Genomic DNA, 20,602 nt, shown 5'->3' with positions numbered 1-20,602 from the left:
TATGACAAAGTCAGGGCTAGATCCCTGGTCTTCTTACTTCTGATCAAGTACTCCTTCCACATAATGCACTGTCTGAAAAATGTATCCCATGATCCTTTACCTAAATTAAACATTTGAGTAGCTATTAGGCTAGAGGAGCTAAAAATCCTACCAAAAGTATGGTTCTCACCAGTGAATAAGGCAAAAATCACGTGGAAAAGTGTCTTCTCTTAAGTCAACCCATCCATTCATTTTTACCTCCTGGGGAGTCCCCAGGAGGGGACTCTCAAAGGGAGACCAGCCAGATACAGGTGATGTTGCAGGCCAAGTTGGAAGGTACCTAGTCGGGGTAGGATGAGCTCTTCCTTGTCTCAGGTGTAGAAACATTCCAATTATGATGACAGGGACTGGGGGGTGGAGCCTGGAGAATTAGATCCGTGTTTCTCAATCTTTTCTACACCATGTCCCTATTGAGAATGTATGAACTAGATGACATCACTCCTCAAATCACACCCTGACTCAAGGTATAGGCAGGTGTCTCCTTTTACCATCTTTTTTGATAAGAGAGCAATAGAAATGGATGGCTGGGGGGGAAAGGAGCAAATGGGCAGTGCAAATTTTGCAGGTCAAATCCCATTTCAGCCTAATGAGTTTTAAAACATCGTATAGGGCCTTGACTGTAATTTTCATATTTAACCACTTTATTCATTAAAAAAACTCTACATTGTAAATAAGTAAACTAATGAATTGCAGATATCTGTGGTTGGCATATCCTAAAATGTATAACATACATGAGTATGTATATGACTGAGAAAAAATAAATTGATACTTAATATTTGGGAATAAAGTAAATTGCCATGCATTTCTTTAAATCCTCGTTTTTGTCATTCTAAGTAAATATGAAAAAAAGACATATTTAAAAGATTATTTCCATGCAACCCTGTCTTATTACAGTTCTCATTAAGCTTATATTCCAATATCTTCTTTTCAGGAGTAACAATAGGTGCTGGATACAGCCTGGCCCAGTTGAATGATGCCTTACTTTTTACTATTTCGGACCAACCAAAGGAGAAGACCAAGACTTTTTATGCTCTCCGAAAGCATTTGAGGACATTTGCAGGAGCACAGATAAGGAACATGGCAGTATGTTCTCCACTGTTACTTAATAAGCCGCAATTATAGATAGTCACATATTTCTGTTCTGTTAACAAAGCTCTTCTTGCTATGAGTATTCCCTGAAGAGGGATCCCAAGTCAATATTGAACAGGTTTCTACACTACAAATATGAATGTGTGCAAGTGTCCAAAGTGAAAGGTGGCACCTTATATAGAAAAATGATACCAGAGTCAGAAGTCCCCCAGATTCTAATCCCAGCTTGTTACCAAAGAGTGATGAGCCCTGGAGAAACCACTTGATCCCCTTAAGCTTCTGATTTTTCATTTTAAAAATTAAGGTGGAACTAAGTGGACTGTCTCTGAGATCCTATCCATCTCTAACATTCTATGAAATACATCTTATCCAAGGTGTAGTAAACCAGAGCCTACATTTCAAAAATGGCCTTTTATGTCTGGTTCTCCTGTTTGGCCTTTGCACAGAACTCAATTTTTAAACTTGCATGCCCGACATGTCCATTCTTGGACATCCCCCATTTGCCTAACTTACCAGAAGTTCTTTATTATTTATGATTTAAGAAAAATCTATTCAAACCATTCCCCATCGCACACATGGTGGTTAGTTCAGTGAGACTGGTTTGGGGGAAGGTAACACATTTTTCCCTGATTGTCTCTGGCCCTTCTGCTGATTCTCAAAGTCCAACATGTGTCTTCACTTTCTGCATCTTCTGTCCTTTTCTGAACTATTTGTTCCTCTTGACATCACTTTGCTCCCTAACTCCCCCAAACGTCCCTGGTCAAGGTTCTTTGTGAAGCAGTCTTTACTAAAGGTTTGGAACAATAGAAAGGAATTCTATTGCAACACGGCAGATATCTTAAATGTGACTGTTCTTTGGAGTTTATCCAGGCTCCAGCTTCCCCACCTCTTCCTCATGTTATTGGACCTTCTTTCTCCCTTTTTAACTTACATCTTTCTTCTCCCTAACCTGTCCACAGCTCTCAAATTTCTATTCATTTCCCTTTTTTTAATTTCTCTTCATAAGGAAATATGCCTATCAAGGAACACGTCTAAACAAAGACAAATGGAAGCTAGGGTCAGTTCTCAAAGAAATCTTTTTTTTCTTGTATGTAGAAAATGAGTATTTTCTCAGCCTATATGTTTGGACTAGGGACAGCAGTAGGAATCTTGTGCAATATGTTGTCTGAATCTATTTTGCTGCCCCAAATACTCTTCTTGCTATGAGACAACGAAGAGAATTAAAAACTTACATGATCTCCCTCTATACATAATTCATTATTTGTCAAATAACTACATAGGGCTAAAAAAAAGTGTTATCTTTTTTTTATTTAGACTTTAGGAGGACATGTGGTGAGCAGGCCCAAGTTTTCTGACCTAAATCCCATTTTGGCTGCAGGAAATGCTACCATCAATCTGATATCCAAAGGTAAGAGACTGAATTTTAGGCACTCTATTTTATAATTATCCCTGTCAGTTATTTAGCTCTTTCTGTAAATCATGAACCAGAGACCCATGTATATTTAATTTAGACTCACCTAATATATTTAGGCTATCTTTAAAATACCCCAAATATAAAGATGAAACCATGGTCAATTTTTCTCCCCTCCACATGTTCTGTATCATGTGGATCATATAATTTACTGCACTGACAATTTCTCTTAAGTATTTGACCACATTTATACACAGTTCAAATTGTAGTTTGAAAAGTGAATGAGAGGTATACCTGTGGTTTTAAGGTTCTATGGCATATTTCATTTCAGAGCTTCATAAAGATAGCACCTTTGCTTATAGGACTTTTCATTTTAAAGAAAATCAAGTTTGTGGGACATGTTATTCATTATTTCTCTCCATTCAAAGGCACTTGAATTGTGCAGAGGGAAAATTATTTAAACTTAGGAAAACAAAAACAGATATATTGCATAGGGCTTTTGATGCAGCATGCTTTTTCTTTTATTAAAATCACATTTTAAAAAAGATTATAGGAAAGCAGATATGGCTCTAGTGATTGGATTTCTGCCTACCATATGGGAGGACACAGGTTAGATACCTGGGGCCTCCTGGTTAAAAAAAAAAAAAAGCTTGCCCACACGGCGAGCCAGTACCCACATTGTGAGCCAGTGCCCACGTGGTGAACCAAGTGCCCACACGAGTGAGTCATGCAGCAAGATGATGACGCAATGAAAAGAGTGACGAAGGGGAGAGTCAAGGCAAAGTGCTACAGAAACCAGCAACTGAGCTGGCGCAAGTGACAGGGAAACTCGCCACATCAGAGGTCCCCAGGATCAAATCCCAGTGAATCCTAGAAGAGGAAAATGAGAAGAGAAGACAAAAAAGAGAAATAGATACAGAAGATCACACAGTGAATGGACACAGACAGCAAAAATAGCAGGGCCGGGGGGAAGGAGAGGGAAAGGGAGGGGCAAAATTAAAATAAAAAAAAGATTGTGGGTTAAATAAGCGAGTATGGTAAACTTGAAAAAAGAAAAGAAAAACTACAATTCTGACCTCAGCCACAAGTTCCACCTCCAGTCCTTTTACAAGTCACAGACCCTGGGCCTCAGTTTTCCTACTTGCAAAATGTGTACATTGTAACTAGGTTGTTTCCAAATAGCTTTAAACTTCTTCAAGGCCAAAATTTGCAAGTAGCATATAATGAGCTGTAAGGGCAGAGAAGACTTTCCAAGTTACCTGTTTCAACCCTGTCATTTTGCAGGTGAGGAACCTGACTCCCCGAAGGTTTGGTGACTTCCCTGAGGTGACCCAGCTTGGGAGCTGGAACTAGAGCCCAAGCCTTAGGGCTCCCACCTGCGCTCTTTCCACCAGCTTCGTCCCGTCTGGGGCTTGCTGCATATTCTCCTATTTGATCATTTCTTCCTAATCAAGGCCCTTTTCTCTACCAGAAGGAGAACGGCAGATTCCTTTAAACGGCCCTTTCCTAGCGAGGTTGCCTGAAGCCAACCTTAGGCCCGAGGAGATGGTACTCTCTGTTTCTATCCCCTACTCTTCTCAGGTAAGGGTTGTGAGGCACGGAAGCCCGGCTTGCCCCCGGCAGCGAGCCGAGCCAGCAGACAGGCTCTCAGGGAGCACATGTTCTCTCCCCTTCAAACCCACCACTTCAGGGAGCCTTCGTGGGCTGCTCACAGGGAGGGCAAATCCCCAGACCACCATTTGACTTGCTTGCCTTTCGGGGCCAGGTTATGATGTTTGTGGGCCCTGGATGCTTTTGCCTTTATAGGCCCCTTCATATATGTATTTATATATAAAATTATATTTTATGACTGTGTCAGTATAAAAAATATAATTGAGACTGGATTTAATACTGTATGTTCATTGTATTCACTTCTTTCTTCTGATTTTAAAAGAAATTAAAAGCAAAACATTTCTGTGGGCCTCTAAAAGTATCGTGGGCCCTCTCTCTCTGCCCACTGTGCCTAAAAGATCCATCGACTCTAAAAGAGGAGAGCCTTTCATGTGAGTTTTTGTTTTCAGATAAATATCCATTTTGGCTAAAATTGAGTAAATCTATAGCCATCAGGATCTACAGCAGGTTTCTGGTTAACTGGAAGTTCATTAACAGAAAGATACTCCCAAGTCAACCAATATTTAATAACCAAATACTTCAACTACAATTATTTATTAACCGCCTATCACTCTATATGCCAGGCAAAGTGCTAAACCCAGAAGAGACCCCAAGGGTTTATAAGATGCAGGATTCTGTCCTTGAAACTCTCTAAGTTGGACCAGCAAGGCTTGAAATAGGAGATAATTAATAACTCCAGTCAGCAAACAAGTGGGACGAGGAGTCAGAGGAATTCTGGTCATTTAAAGAGGGAAGACAGTTGGGGTTGAGCCTAGAAGATGGTAACCTTTGAGTCTGGAGTGTCGTTCCAGGCAGGAGAACAAAACGGGGGCAAGGGGAGGCATGGCAGGTTGGGACTAGGGAGCCGGGCAGGTGGCTGGAGCAGCCAGATCAGGCTGAGAGGCGTGTAGCTTAGCAAGTAAGGACAGGCTCGGGAGCCAGACTGCTCAGGTTTGAACCCCAGCTCTGCCACTTACTATGTGACCTTGTGCAAGTTATGTAACCTCTCAAATTCCTCATCGGTAAACAGAATAAGTAGAGTTACAATGTGGATTAAATTAATGCATGCAAAGCATATAGGACAGTACCCAGCATCCAGTCAACTCTATAATTAATCAAAGTACCTATGTGATAGCTTGTATCATTTGGAGGATTTTTTTTTCCATTATAAATAATCATCAGTTGTTGCTGTCCATTGAACAATGGTGATAAGCAGCAAACGTTCTGTGTGGTTTTCTGTCTCCAGTGGCATTTTGTGTCAGGACTCCGGCTGGCCCAGCGACAGGAGAATGCCTTTGCCATTGTCAATGCCGGGATGAGTGTGAAGTTTGAAGATGGCACAAACATTATCAAGGACCTTAAGATGTTCTTTGGAAACGTTGGTGCCACCGTTGTCTCTGCCAGTGAAACCTGTGAACAGCTCACTGGGAGGTAGATCATAGCCCATCTGTAACCCGAAACTCAGGCCTCTCTATTTTTATTTTTTTAAATGACAGTAGCCCTGAAGGAGTACTTTTCTGATTATTAAAAAGCATTTAGGAGGCAGATGTGGCTCAGGTGATTGGGCTCCCGTTTACCATATGGGAGGCCCCAGGTTCGATTCCTGGGGCTTCCTGGTGAGGGCAAGCTGACCTGCACCACCGCGGAGCATACTCATATGGAAAATGTAAACACTACAGGAAGGTGTGAAGAAAGTCAGTCACCCAAAAGACAACCACTTTCAAGATACAGTGATTCTTTTCTTGGAAGTCCCTTTAATAAGATCAAAAATGCACAGAACACATGGTTTGAGTAAATATTATCTCTAAAATTTAACTTTTAATTAACCTGCAAAATAAGTGTGTGAGGTAGGCTAAGACATCGCAAGACGGCCTTAGAGCACATAAAGAAGATGAAACATTCAAACGTTAAATGACCTTCCTCCTCTCTCATTATTTTTCACATTTGGAAAGTGAGTTTAAAAATATATTATTCCAACTAGTATTTTTACAGTAATTTTTATCTACCATCTTATTCATTGTCAACAATTGGAACTTCATGTATTTTTCTCAGATACTAAAATAACTCATCCTCCAAACTAATTACATGGAAACTTTCATTTGGAAATATTTTATACCTGTCTTCAGTAGTTCCATCAGTTCCCATAGATTTACTGTGGTGTGTGTGCCAGGCATCCATCTAGTTGCTGGAGATACATACAACAGTGAACAAGACAAAGTCCCAGATCTTAAGAGGCTTTGATTTTTGTACTTTTTTTTTAACCCAAGAAATTTGAGGTAGATCAACATTCCCAGCCCATGAGGTTGAAAATAATGATAAAGGAGGAGTCAGTCAGGAAAATTGTGGAACCATTGCATCAGATACTGAAGAAGGCTAGTGAAATACTTTTCCAAGGTGGGAGCTGATTGCTTTCCTTCTTTTCTTGCCCTGTCAGTTTAGAGTCTGTACTTGCCTTTCACGTAAACATGAAATGGTTACCTTCTTTCTTACCAGACGTTGGGACGACCAAATGCTGAGTGACGCCTGCCAATGGGTCCTGGATGAGGTTTACATTCCCCCGGGAGCCGAGGGTGGCATGGTGGAATACAGGCGAACCCTCATCATCAGCTTACTCTTCAGATTCTACCTCAAAGTGCGGCGAGGACTGAATGAAATGGTAAATGACTTCTCTGGGTTCCCGGATGCCTTGGCATTCTGAAAGTGAGTCTGCATATGAAGAGCTTCCCCGCCTAGTTTTGATAATATATATCCAGGGTACCGATGGGTCCTCAAAGTGGTGCTTCCCAACTTCCAGCTGCTTCTTGCTTCCCTTCTTGGTTTCTCTCCTTCCTTCTCCCTTCTCTCTTCTTCACTCCTGGGCTGAGAAGTGGGGAAGCTTCTTCCATTTTCCCTATAATCTGTGTGACAAATACTAATATGCAATATCAAGTTGGCCTAGATTAGGAAAAAGCCTTCAGTGAGTAGATTATAATATTTTTCCTTTTTTAAATGATTTTTTCTTATTAAAATAATACTCTAATATTTAGAAAATATGAATACACCAAAAAAGAGAAGAAAATAATTTGTAATCCCATCACGCATAGATAATCACTGTTAATATTTGGTGTGTATCCTTCCGAACCCTTCTCTACGGAGATGTATGAATATGTGCCATCCACATATACCTGTATGTAGCTGTTTAGTACAGCTTACATTATTTCCTTTAGTAAAAGATCACGAAGAGTTTTCAATGTCATTAAATATTTTTAATGTTTAATGACTGTATACCATGTTTATGTACAGATGTACCATTATTTGATCCATTCTTATTTTTGGACATTTAGAGTCTTTTTTTTTTTTTAAGATTTATTTTATTTATTTCTCTACCCTTCCTCCCCATTGTCTGCTCTCTCTGTCCATTCACTGTGTGTTCTTCTGTGTCCGCTTGCATTGTCAGGTGGCACCAGGAACCTGAGTCTCTTTTTTGTTGCATCATCTTGCCATGTCAGCTCTCCATGTGTGCAGCACCACTCCTGGACAGGCTGTGTTTTTTTCACATGGGGCAGCTCTCCTTGTGAGGCACACTCCTTGTGCATGGGGCATCCCTATGCAGGGGCACTTCTATGTGGCACAGCACTCCTTGTATGCAGCAGCACTGCACGTGGGCCAGCTCGCCACATGGGTCAGGAGGTCCTGGGTACCAAACCCTGGACCCTCCGTATGGTAGGCAGACGCTCTATCAGTTGAACCACATCTGCTTCCCACATTTAGATTCTTTCAGTTTTTTGTTAACTATATTTTTCTTATTTAGCTTTATTTATAATAACCTCCATAGGAGCATTTCTCAAGACATGTCCATGACCTTGTGTTCCCTTGATAAGCCATGAGCTGACTCAAAAATGTCAGGTAAATGACAACACCTGACATGTCTTTTGTGGTTCTTATTTTAACCAGTCATTATTATTATTATTATTATTACTATATATTTTAGTATACATTATTACATACTCTAACATACAGTATTTAACACATTATTCAGTATATAAACACAGCATATATCTAATATACTATTGTACATAATCTATTAAATATTACATATTTTATTTTATTTTGTTATATATTATCATATATTCAATTACATATTAAATATTCTATTCTATGTTCTATCACTACCAAAAATTTTCATAAAAGAGAAGCAAAAATTTTATAAATCAGGAAATGGATGTGGCTCAAGCAATTGGGCTCCCGTCTACAATATGGGAGGCCCAGGGTTCAATTCCTGGGGCCTCCTGGTGAAGACAAGCTGGCCCGCACCACCTTGGAGAGTTGATGACCTGCGTGCCACCACAGAGAGCTGAGAGCAGGCAGAGAGCACAAACAAGGGGGGCGCGGGTAGTGGGGAATAAATAAAGTAAAATAAATCTTTTTAAAAATTTTTTATAAATCAACTGTAATCCAATAATCCTATCATACCCACTATTAACATTTTGGAATATACTTATATTTTTATTTCTCTTTTTTCTATAAAAATGGGGCCATACTGTACATAAAGTTTTTAGCCCATTTTTTCCACTTAACTATATTTCATGAGCAATTTTCAATGCCAGTAAATACACTTCTACAAAATCACATTGAAGACTGCCAAATATTATATATTATGGATATCCCCTAATTTGTTTAACCATTTCCCTGCTGTTGGATATTTAGGTTAATTCTAGTTTTTTTTCACTCTCACAAATATTCAATGGTTGTACATCCTTGTAACTGAGGCTTTGCCTACTCCTGCAATTGCTTCTTTGAGAAACATGCCCAGAAGATTGGCCCAGATTCACCAACACAGCCTCCATTTAGAAGTGTTCCTATTTTCACTCATTCACACCTTGGCATGAAAGAAAGTCTTCACTTCCTGGAAATGATATTCACTTTTCTGTGAATATATAGATGTAGTTATTCCTACTATATATAGATGTAGTTATTCCTCACCATTCCTACTAGGCTAGAGAACAAGAATAGTAGTTCAGGGCTCTCTCCCAACAGAACACCTGGCATTTGCGATCTGGGAAAATAAACTGACTAATCTCACTTCCACATGTATTTTTCTAAGCCTGTCACATTTGAAATTAAATGTGAAATAATCTTCTTTTCAGGATCCTGAGAAGTTTCCTGATATCCCAGAAAAGTTTATGAGTGCTCTGGAAGATTTTCCCATAAAGACTCCCCAAGGAATTCAGATGTTCCAGGTAGGTAGGTCAGGTGTTTTGTTTTTTAATCTTTCATGCCTTCAGAAATACACCTCCCTCTTTTCAATAACTATATTTTGTATTACTCCTAAACATGAAGTCTACTACTTCCAGCTGATGTTACCTGTTGTCATCCGCGCACAACTTGCTTGGTTTAGCCTTCATGATTTTACTTAAGGGTACACAGGAATTAGATTCTGAATCTCGCTTCTCCACTATTCTCAGTTTTGTTGCCTGAAATTTGCTCCTCTTCTTGTCCTTTAAAATCTGACTCAACTCATCAAGCTAGCCTTCCCTAGTTGATTACCACCACTTTGAAACTCCCAGGAACTTGTGTGGTTCATCTTTGTACATATTTGTTCCTAAATTTGTCTATGGCTATATGAAGTTACCACAATATTTTAATGTGTTTAAGTGTTCTGGTTTCTCAGCAAGGCTGTAGAATCCTTGAGGATGAGAACAAGGTCATCTGGGTTTGTTTGTTTTTGTCTTTGTTGTTGTTGTTTGGTGAACAGGGGTTACAGCGGGAACAGGGGTTATAACCAGGATATATCCCCTATCATAGTACTCCATGGATATTTGTTAACTCTGACTCTCTAATATGGATACCCAATTGCCTACAGTTTGACTTGACTTGTGACTAAGTCAGAAATGGCAAACCCAATTTTCAGTGCATGAGAATTTCTCGTGGTAGAATAACTTGCCTTGTTTGTTGACAGTGTGTGAACCCCCGCCAGTCTCCACAAGATCCAGTTGGCCATCCAGTCATGCATCAGTCAGCCCTTAAACACACTACAGGAGAAGCTGTGTTTTCTGATGACATGCCCCCTTTCTCCCAAGAACTCTTCTTGGCTGTAGTCACCAGCCCCAGAGCTCACGCAAAAATCATGTAAGGAAATAAAAGATATTCCTGTATGTTACTGAAATGCATTCAAATTTCATATTCAGATCGAGAGATTATTATATATTTAAGTCACTTAAGAAAATGCATATTCCCTTCTGCATGAGAACCAGTCTTTTTTAAAAATACAGTTACGAAATAATCTATGACCAAATGTTAGAACCTTCTTGTTACTGACATTTTTCAACACAAAATATTGCTCCATGATTTAGTTACGAGGTCCGTTGTAGTTTTCCTTTTGTTTGAGAAATCATTTATATTGCACTGTGAACGTTCCCCTGCTACTTTAATATCTATCTTCAAAATTTCCCTCCTAGATCAATTGATAGTTCAGAAGCCCTGGCACTTCCAGGTGTTGTTGATGTGATAACAGCTGAGGATGTTCCAGGAGAGAATAACTATTCTGGAGAGATTTTCTATGCACAGAATGAGGTGTGTGATTTGTGTGCTTTGCTGGAAATGCCAGAATGATTATTGGCTATGACCACGACATCCATGGGTTCATGGTCACATTACAAAGCTCGGTAGGACCAGTGACTCTTCCTCAGTGATTTGCAACCCCTCTCTTGAATCATAGATCCCTTTGAAATTCAGATGAAATCTGTAAAACCCTCTCAGGGCAATCTAAAAAGTCACGAAAGTCATAAAAGCAATAGAGACCATGGGACATTAAAGGAACTGACGCAATTTCAAGATGACTGTTTCCCAGCGTACAATAAGGGAACGGTAACGAATAAGCTGAGGACCGTCGTAGTCAGATGGTTAAGGACACATAATTAAGTTCTGCGCCGAAATTTTGTGCCCCCTGAATCCTGCTCAAGCTGCTGTTTGAAATGTATTCTTGTAGGTAGAAAATAATCTTTCTCTGGGTCACAAAAGCCCACTGGGTAAATGTATGAATGTGGGAAGAGTAATTCCTTTTTAACGATTCTGTGTTGTAGTTAATGATAATGTGGCTTTTCTGCAGGTAATTTGCGTGGGTCAGATTGTCTGCACCGTGGCCGCAGATACCTATGCTCATGCAAAAGAGGGAGCTAAGAAGGTGAAGGTTACTTATGAAGACGTAGAACCGAGGATTATAACAATAGAGGTAGGCAGACCACTTTGTGTCTTCCGGAGTGACCGGGGTGGTATACTTTTGGCAGAATTCAACCCAAGAAGGGTATAATTTGGGCTCAGTGTTATCTACAGTTTTAGAGCGAAACCTCCAGCTGTCTGAGCCTCAGAACAGAACGTGGAGAATGTCCGGCCTAGCCCCGCCCCCAGCCCCGCCCCCCTTCCCCTCCAGGGTTAGGCAGGGATCTGGCCGGGAGCAGCCTGGCCCAGCCTACCCCTCCTCCCCTGGCCTCTTGTCAAGGCAGGGCCTCAGAATACAGATGAGCAACTCCAGAAAACCATCCTATGATCTCCCAAACAAAACGTCAGTGGGAAAAGCCAGAGCACTGTGAAACTCAGAAAAGTTGCCACTTCTACTGAATTGCAACTCTTGGGGCCCCTGTCTCTCCACCCATTTACTGCTTAAGCACAAGCTCTGCAGACAGGCTGCTCGGATTCATATTCCGACTCCGCCATTCAGCCTCATAATAACTACGAAAGTTTTGGCAAGTTACTTAAACTCCCCATACCTCAGGCTCCTCATCTATAAAATGGAAATCATAAAGGTACCTATATCAAAATGTTGCCATGCAGTTTAAAAGAGACAGTCCTAGCCAAATGCTTAGAACAGCTCCTGGAATGTGGAACACGTTCAATGAATGTTACTATTACCTTGGTTGTAGTTGTTTTTACTAATGAGGGCTAGGACATGTGGTATTGTGCTTTACCTTCCCAGTGCCTAGCAAAGCTCTAGACCCCCAGTATGTGCTCAGTTAACATGCGCTGGATGCCCGCATGCGTAAGCAATATGAAACCTTGCTACCTTCATCTGTCCTGGAGCAAAATTCCTCTGGCTGATGGACCTGTGAAACCTAGAATGCAAGTTGTGGAGGGACAGGCATAGGATAAGCATTCCCATTCCAGAAGGAAGAAATTGGAAGGAAAACAGGGGTCACTTATCCTGGCCGCTAAAACTCCAGCAACTTGGATGGAGTATTCAGCATCCCCTTTGATCCTCCCCTGTTCTTCCCAAAGAGTTGCAAAGTTCAAGTCTTCCCCAGATATCATTCTCAATGCCCTAAAGTCTTCCACTTTCTCGCCATTCTCACTTTCTCCCACCGCTATCGTCTAGACCCGCCCTCACCACCTTACTGTCAGATTTACTACAATAACCACTTAAAGTGGTTCTTGTACTGCATTTCGGCACATCTGCTCACCACATTAACTTTTCTAAGCTACCAAGTTCATCAGATCGCTTTTTTCATTCAACAGTGTCTCCTTAGATAAGGTCCAAGCTCCTTCATATGGAATTTGAGGTCTTTCACAGTCCATCCTAAACCCACCTACCAAGTTCATCTTCCACTAACTCTTGATAAGAAACCTGCCCCCCAACCAGGCTGGCCACATCTTTATTTTGTCCCCTAGAAAGGCTTCAAACTCAAACTTTCGCTTAATAAGGTGCCTGTTATTTCAAATGATTTTTTCCTCTTTTCTCTGGCTGTACTAATCCTATTCAATTAAGGGCCCAACTCAGGTCACCTGCACAGTCCATCTCTGAGCATTCCAGACCCCATTTGCTGCCTCCTTCTCCTCTCGCTACTTGTATTGATGACCCTGCACTCACTGAAGTTGGCACTTTAATACAAACTTCTCAGATCATCGTCACTCAGCTTTCCAGAGGGTGAGATCATTTTTTATATGCCTTGTAGCCCACCAGCTCCTCCCCAGGGATCTGGACAAAACTAAGGAGTTGCCAGTGCCTGTGATCCCTTTTGATCACGTTTCTGCTCCCTCTTCACACAGCTCTTATTCTGTTGGTGTGTAAAGATCCGATAGAGCAGAAGCATTGGCTGATGGGAGTGGATGGTTTATTAGAATGCAATGAAAGATTGGCTTGTTTCATTTTATTTTGTTTTGCTCATTTTTCTACTGCAGCAAGCCCTAGAGCACAATTCATTTCTTTCTGTTGAGAAAAAAATTGAACAAGGAAACGTAGAATCTGCCTTTAAACAAGTTGATCAAATTATTGAAGGTAAGTGGACTTGTGTCAGAAAGGAGAACCTTTTGAAGAAAAAGATTATGTTCAATCATCTGATTTCTCATAATAATACTGAAACTCTAAAGTAGTGCTTTTAAACCCTTGTGTGATTTTTTAATTTTTAAATTGAGCTGTAGCCTATATATAGTAAAATGCACACATAAGTATACAGATTGATGCATTTTTACATATGTGTAAATGCATGTAAAAAATTACCCACATCAAGATGTTGAACGTTTCCAGCACCTCAGAAAGCTTCCTTGTGTCCTCTCTCAGTCAGTAACATTATTATTCTTTTTATCATTACAGATTAATTTCACCTGTTTTTGAACACCAAAATGGAATAATTCAGTATTACTCTTTTTAACTTTTTATTTTGCAATAATTTCAACTATGCGGGACAGTTGTAAAAAATAATATAAATCCCACACAGAGAACTCCAACATACCTGTACCCCCACCCCCAGATACCTAAATCTGCCAATTTTAACATTTTACCACCTTTGCCGTATCCTTCTATCTATCATCTATCTACCTATTTTCCAAACATTTGACAGCAAGATGCACACATCACACTCCTTGAACACGTAATACTTCCATGCACATTTTCTGTGAACAAGGATATTCACTTATGTAATCACCATAAGTGCAATTATCAAGTTCAAGAAATTTAACATTGATAAAAAGTTTACACTCTATATTCTAATTTCTTCTTATGTCCCAATAATGTCATTTTGAGCCTTTTCTCCACCATTCTTAGATTCCATCCAGAATCATGTATTACCTTTAATTGTCACTAGGTCTTTAGTTTATCTTCCTTTCTTTTTCAATTGTGGAAACATATAAACAGCTTAAATCTCCCCTCCCAACCTCTCCCAAGCATACCATTAAGTGGCATTAATCACTCTCACAAAGATGCAGTAGCCTCACCACCATGCATTCCTGGAATTTTCCCTTCACCCCAAAGAGAAACCCTATACTCATTTTGCATATATTTTAGAACAGTTGTAGGTTAACAGAAAAATCATGAACATATCAATAGTTCCATTTTACAGATGAGGAAAATGAGGCATAGAAAAGCTGGATAACCGGCCACAGTCTCAAATCCAGTTACCTATAGAATCAGGACTAGAGCCCACGCTGGCTGACCCCGAGGCCCTGGGTCTTACCCACAGGACTGTTTCCTCTTTCGCTTGTTATTCTTACCCTTAGGGCAGCCAGGTGACGAGGTGTTAGCCCTTTGCCATTTGAGACTGTGGCAACTGTGGAAATTCAGAATGTCGGCACAAGCGGGGCATTTTAACCATAAAGGGAAGTTGGAATTTGGGCAGAATGATTAGAGTTACAGAGCAGTCTAGTGTAGTGGTTAAGAGCTAAGAGTGTGGATCTTTCAGCTCCAGTCTTTGGGTTTGAGTCCCACCTCTGCTTCTTACTAGCTTTGCGGGTTTGGCAGCTAACAGCCTCTCCATGCCTCAGTTTCCCCACTAGCAAGATGGGGATAGTGATACCACCTGCCTCACATAGGATTGGCATAAGGATTAAATGAGAATTAATTATCTGTACAATACTAAGCCTTAGAAGAATACTCTGTGTGGGGGTAAATACTGTGTAGTTAGTTAATTATACTGAGTAAGCTCAGTATATGCATGCTGTAAGCAGACTTTTCTTTCTTCTCTTTTTGCATGATTCACTATCCATTGCCCCAAGAAATAATTTCAAGAAATCCTTTGACTCCTGACAAAATGATTCATTTTTCTAACAGTACAGGGGTCCTTCAGCTAACTTTAAAGTAAAAATGCTGTCTCCAAATATTCAAACTGGGGCCAAGTGCCTCTCTTAATATAGCCTACAGAATGATAAAAATGAACTACACAAGCCAAAAAAAAAAACCAATTCAGATAAACTAGTACAGGGAGGATGGTTTTAGGTCAGGTAACAAACTCAGCACTGCCACTGTAAATTTTTGTGGACTTTAGCAAGCTAGGTGTCCTCTCTGTGCCTCGCTAATCCTCCACATCACCCCATGGAGGTACATATTATTATTTTCCCCATTTTACAGAAATTGGGTCTTAATCACTTAGCCAAATGCACTGTGCTGAGATGACAGTCAGGATTTGTAGCCAAAACATCCATGCTCTCAAGTCCAGTACATTCACCACATCTAACCACCTCACTAGGCAGATGGGGAAACAGGCCAAGAGAGAGAAATGAGAAACCCAGGGCACAGCGAGGATTAGAAAAGGCAGTTTATGATAGTAAGTCCAGCTCTCCAGAGGCTAAATCCACCTACTTTTAAATTTTTTTTTAATTTATATTTTTGAGAAACTGTAGATTAACAGAAAAATCATGCAGAAAGTACAGAGTTCCCATATAGCTCCCCACCCCACCCCCACACAGTTTTCCCTGTTGTTAACATTAGTGTGGTACATTTATTAAAATTGATGAACCAATATTATTATAATTATTTTATTAACTAAAGCCCATAGTCTACATTAGGGATCACTCTTTGTGGGATTTTTTCATTTTTTTATTCTGACAACATATATACAACATAAAATCTCCCATTTTAACCACTTTCACGTATACAATTCAGTGCTGTTAATTACATTCTCAATTGTGATGCTATCATCATCATCCATTACCAAGACTTTTCCTGCCTCCCAAATAGTAACTCTGAACCCCTTAAGCATCAGCTCCTCATTCCTCACCCCCACAGCAGCCCCTGGTAACCTGTATTTTAATTTCTGGTTCTGGATTTGCATATGCTAATTAATCCACATACATGAGATCATACAATATGCAACTTAGTTTTTATAAACTGGGGTTTTTTGTGGCGGGGGTGGGGGGCATATAGGCAAGGGAGTAAAGAGTTTACTAAGAAACAAGAAAAGAAAAACAATTGTGGCCTGCTGCAGGGGGAAATGCATGCGTGGGACCCGGGTTAGGCCTTGGTAAAACCTTTCCTCCTCCCCCTTCCTGATGTTGGGGAGGGACCAGCTGTTTGCTGCTCTGACTGGTTGCCTTACAATCCCTGCCTGTTAGCTTTCAGGGCCCAATGAGGAGGCCGATTTGGAGTTATCCAGGGCTTCTTTTTGACCCCGGAAAGAGTTCCTAAATTGGAGCTTTTGATTAAATATTTTCCTGCATTTATACTTTACAGGTGAGATTCATGTGGAAGGACAGGAACATTTTTACATGGAAACACAAACTGTTCTGGCTATCCCAAAAAAAGAAGATAAAGAAATGGTGTTATACCTCGGGACACAGTTTCCAACCCACGTGCAGGTAACAGGATATTTTGGGACCTGAGACTCTAAAGGACCATGTGGCCTGAGGCACTTAGAATTTGGCCTTCCTCTCTCAGAGCCTCCTGATTCATTTCTCGCCCACATGTGAACTCTCTGAACATCTGGCTTTCCTCAAAGTTGAGGATGAAGAAAATGGGGCAAATATGTCTTAAAGAGGTGCAAACCCTTAAAAACTATCTGAAAATTTTACTACCTTCCCAAACATAAGATAAAAGTTCATCTTTCCCTTAAAACAATCTCAGGGAGGTCAAAGAATTTAGTATTATATTTAAATTCCTCTTTGTGGTTCATTTGTGTTGCTCCTCTACGTGAATATTTTCACATAGTGGGGGTACCTATGTAAAGCAATTACAATTCCAAGACCTTTTCAGCCCAGCTCAGTAGCAAGTAAATTTTAGTTCCTCTCTAGTGGTTGAAACATAAGGCACTTCCTCCCACTGGGAGAAGAAAATACTCAACCATTATCCTCTTCAGAAACATGGAGTTGTTGGTCCTAGCATAGTGCCAGGCACAGGAAGCTACATTAAAATTATACTGGGGAGAGGGGTGATGACAGGCATCACTGAGGGGAAATGCTGGGGGCTTCCTCATGGATCCCTGATGAGTTGGCATCTTGGGGTCCTGAAGGGGTAGGCAGGCACAGTAGAAGGGGAAAGCTACCAACTGCCATTCAGGGCAAAATGAAAGGCTGGAGGGTTGATTCTGTGCTGGAAAGTGGCTACAACCTCCACAGTTGCACATTTTGAATTAGACAGCAGAGGAGTGAGGAGATTCAGGCTTTGCTGCTAAGTAGATATGTGACCTCCATCAAGTTACTGGGCATCAGTATCCTCTTCTGTAAATCTAGGGAGGTGATAAAGATCACAGCTGAGGTCCCTTCTGGCAAGGGGTCTGTGCCTCTGGTTCTTGAGTGGTTTAGTGTGTCCCAGTGTCATCATTGGCACCTATCACCAACACCTTCTAGGGTACAGTCAGGTCCATGACAGCAGGTATTTTCCAGGGTAACTAGAGCACTGGGTACCCCCAGCCCACAGCACAGAACCCGGACAGTGTCAAAGCAGGCACACCAAAGCACAAGAAAAGATGCACGGCGTTGTTAGTCACTAGGGAAATGCAAGTCATGAGATACTTCAGATGCAGTAGGATGGCTCAATAAAAAAGACATTAACAAGTGCTGACAAGAATGTGAAGGAACTGGAACCCTCACACATTGCTGGTGGGTGTGTAAAATGCCTCCCTTTGGGAAACAGTTTGACAATTCCTCAAAATGTTAAACATAACATGACCATTTGGCCTAGTGATTCTGCAACTAGATAATCTACCCAAGAGAAATGAAAACCTATGCCCAAAAAACCTTGTACGTGAATGTTCCTGGCAGAATTCTTTATAATGGCCAAAAAGTGGAAACAATACATATGTCCATCAACTGATGAATGGACAAAGTGTGATATGTCCATTATATTATTCAACAATAAAAAGAAATGGAGTACTGAAACATGCTACAACATGGATGTGTGGGACGGCGGACCATAGTCTGACTACAGCCTCGCCAACCCCGGTTACAGGTGTGTACAGCCTGTGGCCATGGGTCAGAGCAGCTGGAACGGGCGATCCTGCCCTCAGCCTGGAACGGGCGAAACGCCCTCAGCCTGCCCCGGCGAATAATATCCGGCCCGCCTCCCCATCCTACCCCATTCTCCCGCCCTATAGTAACTAAACCAACCCTGCATGTAATCTTCTCCCCAGCAACCGCTTACGGCAGCCAATCAGTAGCCCTCTATAGTCCGAGCCAATCGAAAGCTTACACGCCGCCCTGTGCCTTATAAAACTGTATGCCCTTCCTCAATAAACTGGATCTGCGCCATCAGCTAGTCTCCGTGGTCTGTCTCCTCTAGCCGGGCCGCGTCGTCCTCGCCTCCTGCGACCCCACGAAGCCCCGCAGAGGCTTCATGGATGAACCTTGAAAATTATGCAAAGCAAAAGCAGCCAGTTACAAGAAACCATATATTGTATGATTCTATTTATATGAAATGCCCAGAACAGGCAAATCTACAGAGGTAGAAAATAGATTAGTAGTTCCCTAGTGCTCAAAGTGCTGGGGGGAATGCAGAATAACTGCTAATGGATACATGGTTTCCTTGGGGGATGCTGAAAATATTCTAAAATTAGATTATGATGATTGTTGCACAACTCTGTACATGAGGTATTTGTTGAAGTACTGAGTTTCTGGTACTAGGCAGAGGGGAAGTACATAGGTGAGGAAATAAACTATTAAATTGCACTTATGTGGCTTTGGGGGTTTGCCTCTTGTAGGAATTTGTGGCTGCAGCACTAAATATCCCAAGAAGCAGAATCGCCTGCCACATGAGAAGAACTGGAGGAGCATTTGGGGGGAAAATGACCAAGCCTGCTCTGCTCGGAGCTGTCTGTGCTGTGGCAGCCTACAAGTAAGAGTCGCAGTCACAGCTGTTACTGTAGCCCTCCTAGCCCTGCGAAGGCCACCCGTGTCTGTCAAGCCAGGCACCCAGCTTCCATCCCACTGGCCAGAGCCTCTTGCTTTCTATCTCATTCCCAAAAGGTTGTAGTTAGGAGACAGTACACGAGACTTGGAGCCAGAGGACCTGTGTTCAAATAATGGCTCTGTCCACATAGTCACAATGTCACTGGGGGCAAGTCACCTCAATTTCCATACCCATGAAGTCAGGATAATAATCTCTACCTGTCCCATGGGGTTGTCATGCAAAATAAATGTGATCACTTTGTAAATTCTGACTCATTGCACAGACATAAATATGTCTTGCCATTTCATGAATTACAGTGACTCTTACTTTTTAAAATGTTTGCATTTTAAATAATTAAAATAAACTAAGCTGAGGATGACTGGAAAACCCCCAACCTTAAGAGACATACCTTTTGTAGTGGAATAAAACAGGGGGCCTGCTGCTGCCTGGGAAATCACTCAAGGGACACATCCCCTGGGTGGAATAACCAGACACTAGAATGACCATGACTTTTGTAACTACTGCAGTTCCCTAGGATATGTTCAGCACCATCTTAACATATGCTAGGCTTCCACTGCAGAAAGAAAGACTGTGAACATCTTAGCTCACAGCACTTTTCAACAACAGACAAGGCTCCTGTTTGCAGGCACTGGGAGCATTGCATCAGAAGCCATGGGACTCCTTGGTAAAAATTTTATGAAAGAGGAGTCTGAATGTAAGGGAGTCTGAACTAGACAGAGCCTAGGTGCTCACCTGTCAGCCTCAGCACCTCCTATGGCAAATGCTTTAATGCCTCCTTTACTATCCTAAAGTGAAATTCATAATGATATAACCTACCTATCCACTTAATTACAAAATAATCATATAATATTTTATGTAATGTGAAAAAAGAAATAAAATGAAAGTAATTTATAACCAAAAATATATCAATTTCTAAATGTTCAAGCATGACCAAACCAGAGTAATAATTTTTTAAAATTTTTTAATGCACTCACAAACTTCTAAAATGTTGCATAATGTATATTACTAAGCCATTGAATACCACCAAGCAGGATTATCTCAAGCCCTTTCCTTATCTCTAAGTTTCTACAACTTTATGACACATCCCGTATATTAACAGAGTTGTTTCCCATAGGACCGGACACCCAATTCGGTTTATTCTAGAGCGTGGTGATGACTTTCTGATAACTGCTGGCCGCCACCCACTTCTTGGGAAATACAAAGTGAGTGAGAGTAAAATTCCCACAGCTTACCTAAAACATGGTCAAGTGTTAACCAACCAGTAGTAGAGACAACTACTAAATTCTTTACCACTTAAAAGTGACATTTGAATGTTGCTTTAAACTAGTCAG

At 41.0% G+C, this 20,602-nt stretch overlaps 1 protein-coding gene across 2 annotated transcripts in view; it reads left to right on the top strand.

The window, feature by feature from the left end:
* Positions 1-20,602, top strand: part of LOC101443649 (aldehyde oxidase 4-like) — a 69,801-nt gene that overhangs the window by 29,078 nt on the left and 20,121 nt on the right. For both annotated transcript variants that reach the window (XR_009186511.1, XM_012525331.3), the window contains exons 11-23: positions 971-1,122; positions 2,443-2,536; positions 4,011-4,120; positions 5,436-5,620; positions 6,683-6,845; positions 9,316-9,408; positions 10,128-10,297; positions 10,627-10,741; positions 11,277-11,399; positions 13,340-13,436; positions 16,602-16,726; positions 19,063-19,196; positions 20,386-20,473. Coding sequence is in view for 1 of the 2 variants with exons in the window: in XM_012525331.3 (XP_012380785.3) it covers positions 971-1,122; positions 2,443-2,536; positions 4,011-4,120; positions 5,436-5,620; positions 6,683-6,845; positions 9,316-9,408; positions 10,128-10,297; positions 10,627-10,741; positions 11,277-11,399; positions 13,340-13,436; positions 16,602-16,726; positions 19,063-19,196; positions 20,386-20,473 (1,649 nt within the window). In the remaining variant the exon portion in view is untranslated. The remainder of the gene's footprint in view (positions 1-970; positions 1,123-2,442; positions 2,537-4,010; positions 4,121-5,435; positions 5,621-6,682; positions 6,846-9,315; positions 9,409-10,127; positions 10,298-10,626; positions 10,742-11,276; positions 11,400-13,339; positions 13,437-16,601; positions 16,727-19,062; positions 19,197-20,385; positions 20,474-20,602) is intronic.

The sequence above is a fragment of the Dasypus novemcinctus genome, chromosome 7, assembly GCF_030445035.2.
Source record: "Dasypus novemcinctus isolate mDasNov1 chromosome 7, mDasNov1.1.hap2, whole genome shotgun sequence".
NCBI classification, from domain to species: Eukaryota; Metazoa; Chordata; class Mammalia; order Cingulata; family Dasypodidae; genus Dasypus; species Dasypus novemcinctus.
This window is presented reverse-complemented; position numbering and strand designations above follow the sequence as displayed.